A 10,461-nucleotide genomic window follows, 5' to 3' on the forward strand; every position below is an offset into this window, starting at 1 on the left:
TGATTGATACAAGTGCAGGTATGTAGAAGCTGCAAAAATAAAAAAATTAAGTACTCAAGGTGATCAACACTGGATGACAAGGCAAAAGAAGCAAGTTTTAAGAGAGGAATTTAACCAGCAAAACAAGAGATCACTTGGTGTGCTAACAGCAGGAGACAGCTGTTGCCAGCATAGTGGGCAATGCAAAGAGGCATTAAATCTGAACCGGGAAATGGGAGTTGAAATGCACATGAAAGCAAAGCTCATTTTGCAAGGAAGCCAACACTCTTCCTTTTTACTGAGTCCAGCAAGTTTTTCATGCATTGATTACGTGAGTGAAATGAAAACTAAAGCTTTTAAACTGAAACAGTAGTTTGACATTACTGAAATGGAAAATGTCTTCTGCTTACTTTGCCTTCTGTCTCTTCTTTGTCCCATGATTCCTGGTCCCACTCTACTCTTTCATGCCTCCTTGCACAAGCTCTGATGCTCATCCCTTAATAGCCCACAGAGAGCTATGATTGAAAAGCCTTAGCAGTAGGGCCATGGAATAGAGCAGAATTTTCTGTTCATAAGCAGGAATGGACAGAGGTAACTAGTCTGCAGGTGGCAAACGGTTGGAGCTGCTCACCTGTGACTTCAAGCCACAGCCTCAGTGTATGTGAGCAGAACATTCAGCAAAGCTTTTGTATAATGCGTAACTTCTGTCCTGCTCTTTACTGTCATTCACCTATTGATTGTTCTCAGAATTTATACAGTAAGTACTTCAAGGACTCATTAAAAAAAAAGTTTCTGAACAGTTCTTTTGAATGCACTGAAAGAAGTCTTGTAGCTGAAATTCAACGAGAGAGTTTTTAATGAAATATAAATTTACTCTAATATTGTTAATTTTAAGAGTAAATTAATAGTTAAAGTATTTTAAATGCTGCATTTATAACTTTGTTCTGCAGCTATGGAATCCGTTGAATTTTTTTATGTAAAAGCACAGTGGTAGTCACTTGGCTGGACTGAAGTTACTTGCTGATTCACTACATTCAGCTGATAAAGTGTGGTGGTGGTACAAGCTCTTCAGAATATATGGGTCCAAAATGCACTGAGCATGCATATATACCCATTTTACACTTTAGTTCTTGTGTGTCTTATGTGATGGAATAAAAATTTCCAAACTAACAGCAAATTTTTATGGCAAAAAATGTGAATAGAAGATGAAATCCCCAGTGACGTATGCTTCCCTGATTGCCATGGTTTTTGAATACCTGAAGAATGCTGTCCTTCTCCACATTCTCTTTGTCATTCTGACCTGTTACTGCAGTAATTTCTTTGTGCGGTTCATTGTTTGCACTGTAAAACTTTACTTTTTTCCGAAGGATCCGCCAGTTTTTGCTGTCTTTTGCAGTTGTGCTTAGTTGGTATCATTTAATCTCAGGGTACAGAGTCCTAAGTGGGCATTGTGCAAGTACTAGAAAACTCAATCCTGGATCTAGGAATATTAGATAAATAATGAATAATAAGCTGAAAGATGGAGATAATATATGTAAGTTTTTGGAGTGATGTACTAATATGAAACCTCTACTGGTAATACAAGGAGAATGGAGATGATCTGAGAGAGGTTTGTGGCCACCTTTGCTTTATAAAATGTAATCTAGATTTTACATGGATAAGGAAGTAGGAAATGGAACAATTTAGAATGAGTCACAAGCAACTGATAAATTGAAAGGAAGCAGCAAGAAAGATTGGAAAAATAGAGTTGGTGACAAGTTGTGTGACCTAATTGCAAGGTTATAGTGGAAAAAATGTAGGCAGCTGAAGTTTTTAGGTTGAACAGAAAAAACAAGGAAGTGAACATTAGAGATCGTAAGTTTTGCCTACAAAGGGTAGATGCTGTTCCAGAAGAGAGATTGCAGTTTTGAGCATGGGGTGGAGAGATTTTAAAGTGAATTGAGATGAAGGTGACACCCCCCCCCCAAAAAAAAAAATAAAAAAAATTCCTTAAAATGGAAATAAAATAAAATGGCAACAGAAGAAAGATGAAAGATCAGTGGTGGTGGTGGATTGAGGGTCAGTGATCAAGAAATGGTGGAAGAAAAGAAACGCAAGTACTTGCAAAACAAGAAACAATGTTTAATAAATATATGTCTTAACATTCTCCAAAATAACACCTTGCTAAATCCAATTAGGATTAAATGTGAATACGTGAGACACAAGAAGCAAATGACGATGTGTCATCTGATGTGGAGATGGCAGGCTTAAACAAGGTGATCAGTAACTCTGTGTGGGGAGCCACTGTGCCTATATAGAGAAGTATGGGGGAACATTTGGAAGGTGTTCTGTTGCTAATTTATTCTTACTGTTATTTGCTGCATTGCTTGCTTTCATTTCATTCAGAGGCTCAAGAAAGTTAATGTGGTTTCACATTTCACTCTTGCCTGTTGTAATAAAAATATTTAAATTGGAATGCAATCTGAAGCTTTCATTTCTATGTGTAAAGACAGCTACACCAAAATACAAATGTGTAAGACAAATTCTAGTTTTAATTTGATTTTACTGAATTCAAAGTAACAACATTAACTTTTGAGAGTTAAAGATTTGCTGCTCTAAAAATTTACTCTGATACACTTATTTGTAGAAAGGGGTTGGCTGTTAGAGGTGGGAGGCGATGCACTAAACTATTTAATTTCTGTTCTTTTTGAGCAAAGACTACCAAGGTTAGAAAGAAAAGATTCATGCCTATTTCGCTGCAGTCTCTTGAAAACACTGGTATGCATTGCTAAATTTTCAGTTATGCATATATGCCATTTAGTTTTACAGTTCTGGAGAAATCCAAATATTGAGCACGTAAAAGTTCACCAGTTTATTCTTGAAGAGTGAGCTCTTCTATGTTAGAATGAAGCTCTGGCAAAGAATTTTAAGAAAACTTGCAGTTGCATCTTTTGTTACTCTTTTGGCAAATAATATGGAACTATTTTCAGGTATTCGCATTTCTTAGAGTATACTGAAGGAGCTAAAGGTGCTTGGAACACTTGAGGCATCTAGCTTACCTTTTAACGTTTTGGTGTTAAAACGTTAAAAAAGCTTGCATTGTCACTGATGGGAGATTACTTCATATACTAAGCTGAGGGTTTGTACTAGGGCTAACAGTATTGCAAAGTGGATATTTTGTTGTTGTTGTTGTTAGACATCTGCTTTTCTATTTCTTTTTCTTTTGGATAATCAGTGTCTCCAGACCTCTATATAAGGGAATCGATAGTGCTGCAAGCAGTAAAAGAGGTACACTGAGAAGAGAAGTTTCATGGCAGAATTCCATGGTTCTTGGCCTTTGGCTACAGTGAAACTAAAAGATATAAATCAATTATGCTGTATTAAATCATGCTGAAAATCTGTTTTCTTCTACAGTTATTGCAGACTCTTTGTAGTAGGGCTTAATCTGTTGTTCTGGAAATATATCCAAGACCACAAATGTGCCATGTAAATAGGAGACCATACCATGAGGAATGTGGTTGTCTGTAACTGTTATTTTTAAAATGCATGTTTATTGATATTCAAGCTGATTCAGAAAGAGACATTTCTTGAGCAAGATCTGACTTTTCACGACAGAAAGAAACTTAGGCTGCAGATTTTCCTTTCTGTCTCTTACAGTAAGAATTTTACTGCTGTGACTTGTTCACTGTTACATGCATGTTGCAGTCTTTAAGACAGTTCCTGGGTGTTGGAATTGTTGAACTTTTAATGAATCATTTAATGTTCTTGGTTTGTGTTCCTGTATGTTCCTATGTTGTGAATGAAAGGGAATTAAGAAATACATACGCAGTGCTTTTGATTTCTTACAGGATGTTCCCTCTGGACCTACCTGGTCTTTGCTACAATGTAGTATTAGGATATTAAAGAAATGGAAGTATAACTGTTTCCCTGAGGCATCATTTGACAATCATACTTATGTTCAGAAACTTTTTGAATTTTTTTCAGCCTATAATTTTTCCTCCTGTTTTTTTTTTTATCAACTCTAATGCTTTTAAAATTCTTCTCTACCTTTAATGTGCACCACCTTCAAATAATCCACGATAGGAATGTTTTTCATTTCACTATTTCATGACCAAAGTAAATACAGAGCTATTTTAATCTTTCTTTGTAAATCACTCTCCAGTGCCTTGATTATTTTTGTTGGTTTTATCTCTCAATTCCATGTAATTTGTCAATATATTTCTGGTAATGAGATGCCTTGGAATGAATGCCATATTGAAGTATGTAATTATCTCTCCACTCATTATTTAGAGGTTATATTTATTACTGCTGCACTTAGCAAAGTCATGCCTAAATTGCTGTCCACGATACTTGTACGCTTATTTCATTATTACTGCATCACAGATTTGTATTTACTGCTTCAGATCTGTGTTTCTAGCATGCATATTGCCAGATGCTGTTCCTTGCATTTCCATTTCCTAATTCTTTTATTTCATTTCCCACTCATTTCTAAATTCCCAAAAGCTCGTATTTCTCCTGCTCTGGCATGTTATTGAGGTTATCTTGGTTCTTGAGTTTGTTGTCTGTATGACTCTTTGAAAATAATTTTACTTTAATATATATGCTTTTTTCCTGCAAATATTTAATAAGTTCTGCCCTAGGGATTGAGTTTTGAGATTCTCCTTCTTGTTAGCTTTCCTAGGCTTGAAAAACCCACTCCCATAATGTCAATTATTTTCAGAAGTGGTCATCAACACAGAAATAGCAGTTGCTATGTGTGTAAGAATTCATTTGTGTGTGTGGGGGGGGAGCTCTGTGTGTTTGTATGTATGCATAATGTATTTTCCTACTATTCCATTTAAAACAATGCTGTTTGCCTGCAGGAGGAAGAGGAAGAAACATATGAGCAAACTCTAGAATTCCGCAGAGGAGGTGATGGTCAGCCAAGACGGTCCACACGACCTACTCAACAATTTTATCAACCCCCAAGAGCTAGAAACTAATAAATAAGAAATAAAAGGTAAATATATAATATTGACATGTTATTTATGGGTTTAGATTTAAAAATAAGTAGATCTGGATTGTTCTGTACTTCAGTGTTCTTCAATCTTTGTGGAGTTTGTGAGAGAACTTTCTGCAACTTTTCCAGTATGTTGTACAAGAACCCTCAGCACTGGGTTGCAGATGATGAATATTTTGATCAAAGAAATTACTGTAATCACCATTTTGCAAGCAAAGAGAGAACTTAAAATTCCTAGAAAAAACTTACTCTTTATTAAAAAAAAATTAAGCACACGTGTGACGTACTTTCTTTGATAGTAGTAATCTCTTTATAAGGAACAAGCACAGAGCAGTGGTTGCTACACCAGTGGAGACTTAGTGATAATAAATCCAGGTCTCATAATTTAAGTGGAAGTTTTATGGTTGTGTCTTTTTAATTTAGAAACCACTTGTGATCACCTACATGGAAGATATGTTTGGCATATTGCTTCTAATTTTTTCTTGGGGATATTGGTGTATTTATGATAGAAGTTGGATATCTGTTTCTCTGGATTTTGTGGCTGTAGGTAGAGTCTTAACACACCTGTGGGAAGAGGGCAATAAAAACACTTTGACAAATAGCTTTTTAACTTTGCTTTATGTAAGGACTCATGTCAGCAAGCTTTTACTTGATATGTTTTTCACCTGAGAACAGTAGCAAATCTCTCTTTCACATACATTGGACCAACTTTGCTGAAATAAGCAGGTGTAGTCCCTGCTGAACGCCATACTGTCTGTCTCTGTCCAGGGTCCCATATTCTAATTCTGAAGAGCCATTTCTGTGAATAGTCTTTCTATTCTTTTGCTTAACATGGGAAGAAGAATTTGCAACACTAAAATCTAAAATCTGTGTACCTCCTCATTCAATGGCAAGCTCAAGGCCTAGGAATATTTGTAATACTCTGAATCCTAACGGTATACTTGCACCTATACTTTATCGATTAGCAGAAATGAAGGGAATATATATCCTCAGAAAATACACCTGAGATGAACATTCAAAAATCTAAAATGGCCATTCAGATAAAACAGTATAATTATTTTACTAAAAGAATCAAGCATGCTGTACTGCTTTCATTTTACTTGTGGATTGTCTAAATCTTTACTTTTCAAATGTTGATTAAAAGCTTATCCTGAATAAAGAAAGCTTTGTAAAGTTGCAGGCTATTTGGTCTACATCTACAGTATGTCTTTGTTTTGAATCTGTTGTTCATTTCCCCCACCCCACCTCATCAGTTTATTTTTCCAGAGCTCTTTTTAGATCCATTCCTTACCTTGCTCTAGTCTTCCAAGTTCAGGGTGCTTCTGATCTCTGCAGCTTTGGATATTTCTGACATGCAATAGTGTATGATTTTGCTTTTTTAATCATATGCTGAAATACCTTTTTCATTTTGGGGAGTACTGGCAATGTAAGAGCAAAATTTATTCCTGACTCTTGCCAAGGTGATAATTATTCTATTTTTGCACATATAAGTTGATTTTTTTCATTTTAAGTGTATCAATCAGTATCAATAAACATGTCATGAGATAATTTATGCAGAAATAGTTCTGGCATGTGCACTGATCTGAGCTCCAAACCAGCTCAGTTTGCTCAGAGGAGTGTCAGTGTGATCAGCCAAATGAAATGTGCTCGGGATACACAGCAGTTAAAAACGAGGGAGATTTTTTTGTGTCTTTAGGTACTATTTTTTATATGTCTCTAATATTACAGTATAAGTCTGGAAAGCTATGTTTTGGCCTTGGTCACCTGGGAGAGGGGAGAAAACAGATATTGAGAGAGAGTGATAGAAACTCCTGTATCTCAAGAAGAGCAAACAAATTGTTGGCAAGTAAGGAACAACCTAAGGCACAGGTGGTTGTTCCTTGCGGGTGTTCTCATACCTTGCTTTGAAGATTCTAACAGGACCCTGATGTAAATGGATAGCAGACTCAGTATCAAAACCTACCTACCATAAAAAATAGTTACAGCCCTTCCCCTGCACCAGTTCAAATACTATTGTTTTCTGTCAGACATCTCCAGATAAAGGTGTTAAATTCAGGTGGTAAGTAGTGTCAGTTAAATAAACCCAAAAACATTTGTCAACAAGTAGCAATGGATTCTTTTTATTTCTTTTTATCGGGGGGGGGGGGGGGGGGGGGGGGGGGGGCGGGGAATAATTAAGGTGTATTTTGGAAAATGAAGCTGAACATAATTTTTCAGCTACTACTTACTTTAAAAAGTGCATCTTTTATTGACAATATTTTCAGATATGTTCTTATCTTCATTATAATTTAAAACTCGGTTGAAGAGATGAGGTATTTCTTGTGTCCTTTTTTGGCCCAGGACTGTTTACTTCAACATCTGCTAAAGTTAGATAGTGCCAGTTTGCCATCCAAAACTGAATTTACCCTGTGCAGTGTACAACCAGCATTAGCTTAAACCTGGTAAATTTTGGTTACTTTTGTAAGTCTTAACTTTTTTGGAATATTATGCACTTTATCTTCTGCAAAACAAATAGCAAATATTGTAGGAGTTATACATACCTTAAGTAGTTATTACTGTAAACAGCAATTCATTATGAGAAAATCGTGCTTGATAGGAATATTCATTCCCTTTAGATCTAAACATTCAGTGCAGTCTTATTTGGCTGCCATAACTTAATTGTCTTGAACTTTTAAGTGGAAACTCTAAGTAGCTAATATATAATCAATTAGAGTATTTGTGTATTTGATACTAAAATGATTTGCTAAATCTGGCTATTTTAATCAGCTCCTTTATCAGATTCCAGTCAAAACAACAGGGGGTAATGGTTTTAAACTAGAAGAGGGGACATTCAGACCAGATACAAGAAAGAATTTTTTTATGATGAGGGTGGTGGAATATTTAACAGGTTGCCCAGAGAGATGGTAGACGCTCCAGCCCTGGAAATGTTCAGTCCTGATGGCTGGACAGGGCTCTGAGCAACCCGATCTAGTGGAAGGTGCCCCTGCCCATGGCAGGCTGTTTGGACTAGATGACTTTTAAAGGACCTTTCCAATCCAAACCATTTTATGATTTTGTCTTTCTGAAGGGCTTCATGCCACACTGTTCTGTGCTTGAGTTAAGAACAATTGCTGCAGACTTGCAGGAAGTCTTCACTTGGTGTTTATTATGAAGATAGAGCAATAGAGTAGTCATGTTAAGGTGAAGTAAGAGAAGTATGGGCTAGTCAGTGCCCCACCACGGTTGCAGTTGACCTAGAAATGACCATTTATTAATATCCGGCAGTGTGAAGCAGAGAACATTAACTCAGAATTTTATTAAAGTACTGCATTGAGAGCCCTTGAACTCAGTCTAGGTTGTTTAGGGTATGAGTTAAATACTGTCTTTAAACAGGTCTGTAAAATAAGATATTCCTTCTAGAGAATCAAGATATAAGAATTAGAATCTAACAATAATAAAAATACATCCTGAGCTTACACTTCCTGTATAGAATGTCCTGACAGTATGAAAAAGAAGGGGGAACAAGTAATCGGAAAGGAGTGTTTTGAAGTATCGTAGCTTTTGGAGGAGCTTGAAAGAACTGAAGAGTGTGAACTTACGGGTGCTTGGTCGTTATCTGTTTCTTGGGTGTTCCTTTGCAACAGGGCAGAATTAATCTACACCTTGTCACACTTGCTATAAAATCTGTATTGAAGTCTTTACCACTGGAGAAGCTGCAATTTTTGTGAGAAGTCATTGCTAGAAAGCATTCTTTCTTTTTATTATACTGATTGTGTTTATTGCATTGAAATGCAACCTTCTGATTTATGCTTTTAAAGACTTGTGTCTCTGTGAGTGCTGAAAAGCAGATACCTGCTCTTTTGGAGGAAGAAGATGAATGAACAGTAAAGCATGTGTTGCACAAAGAGCAGAGAGTTTTTATGCTTATCTACTGTATTATTTTTTTTTTTTTCATTTAGAAACCACCTCACAGTGGGGAGAGATTCACTGGCAGCTCCAACTTGCTGAAGACTCTAGAAGAATTGCTGTCTTTTTCCAAGTAAACAGGGGTGGATCAAAGAAAGCTCATGTGAGCAGAAGGAATTTGGACCTGACATCACAAGACACTTTTTTAAAAGTTGTTAGTTATGTGAAGCTGAATACTTTTTACATGTGAGAGGCAAATTGTCATTGCTGCCATCAATAAAACCACAGTGCACTATTCTATTCTTTGCCTTGCATTCCTTTTATTGAGCCTCCATTGTTAGTTAATATAATACTAATGTATCATGATTTTTATTCATTTTGAATTGATTTTGGTTTTAATATTGTTTCTATTAAAGTAAAAGTAAAACTTATATTTTCTCAAAAGCAGACAGGATTGGGCCTTTAATTTAGATTTGAGGCTAGCATTAGTGAAACGTGTTAAAAAATTTCAGTTGATTATTGTACAGTGAAATTCTGAATAGGTTTTGACTGTTTTCCATGTTTATTTTCCAAAGTTGCTAAAGTCCAAATTACAAGTTTGCCTATTAATGTTTTTCATGATCTGTGACTAAAAAGTTGAAGGGGAGAAAAAAAAATATCCGTTTCAGTAGTCATTTTCTAAATAATTTTAGGTACATATTTTCTTTTTAGGAATATTTATATTACAGAAATAGAAATGTTTCTAGAAGGTACAGGAAATTAGTTTAAACAAAAAATAATGCAAGATGCATATGAGTATTTTAAACGTAAATCTGTGTATACATGCACACATCTGCAACCTGTTGAATCGTAGGTTCTAACTTTCTTGTAACTTTAAATTCTGTTTTTATTGTTTCATAGAATTAGAATTTTTTTCACTTATCGTTGATGCTTGAAAGAATCTTATGTCAAACTACTTTTCATTCCAAGCTGTATCTTTGAGACTTAAGTGATTATGACAAATAGCTGAAATTTCACTATATCTTTAGCATAGAAGCACTCAAGATCTATGTACCATGCAAATCCCTTCTAAGCTTTATTCTGACCATTTAAGACTGAAATAGCACTTATGTTTTGAGGTAGTTCTGTAAAGACAGAATTCTATCTGACATTGGTATAAATTGTACAATTAATTCTACTGAATTTCTCTCTTGAGTGCTCCTTACAAAATTCTTTTTGGATAGAACCCAGTTTATTTGGATGAAAAGAAGTTTAATATTGAGGATGTAATTGAATGTATTTGCAGTACATAATGTGGATTACTGTCCGAATGCAGTCAAATCTTACCCATCATATAAATATTTTCAGGATAGTAAGGAATCAAATGGTTTGCTGCCTTAGTGGATCCTAAGCGGCTTCTTGAGAATTATAATGCAACTCACTAATAATTCTAAAGAATTTTGGAAGCTTAAACCATGAGCTGTATAATGTTTAAGTCCTTCACTGTCAACTGGCAGACAACATATTTTGTTAGATTTAAATTAGAAACCACTTTCCAAATACTATGAATCATCCTGGTGAGTTCTGCTAAATTGTACCAGAAAATAAATAAATTGTAGATCTAATACATTGGATGTTGG

At 35.5% G+C, this 10,461-nt stretch overlaps 1 protein-coding gene across 5 annotated transcripts in view; it reads left to right on the plus strand.

The window, feature by feature from the left end:
• The window catches only part of TDRD3 (tudor domain containing 3), a 109,045-nt gene extending 99,903 nt beyond the window's left edge, over positions 1-9,142 (plus strand). For all 5 annotated transcript variants that reach the window (XM_055701395.1, XM_055701396.1, XM_027814861.2 and 2 more), the window contains 2 exons: positions 4,821-4,957; positions 8,896-9,142. In XM_055701395.1, coding sequence (XP_055557370.1) covers positions 4,821-4,940 — 120 coding nt within the window. In that variant the 3' untranslated portion in view covers positions 4,941-4,957; positions 8,896-9,142. The remainder of the gene's footprint in view (positions 1-4,820; positions 4,958-8,895) is intronic.
• Positions 9,143-10,461: the final 1,319 nt, after the last annotated feature.

This window comes from Falco cherrug, chromosome 2 (assembly GCF_023634085.1).
Source record: "Falco cherrug isolate bFalChe1 chromosome 2, bFalChe1.pri, whole genome shotgun sequence".
NCBI classification, from domain to species: Eukaryota; Metazoa; Chordata; class Aves; order Falconiformes; family Falconidae; genus Falco; species Falco cherrug.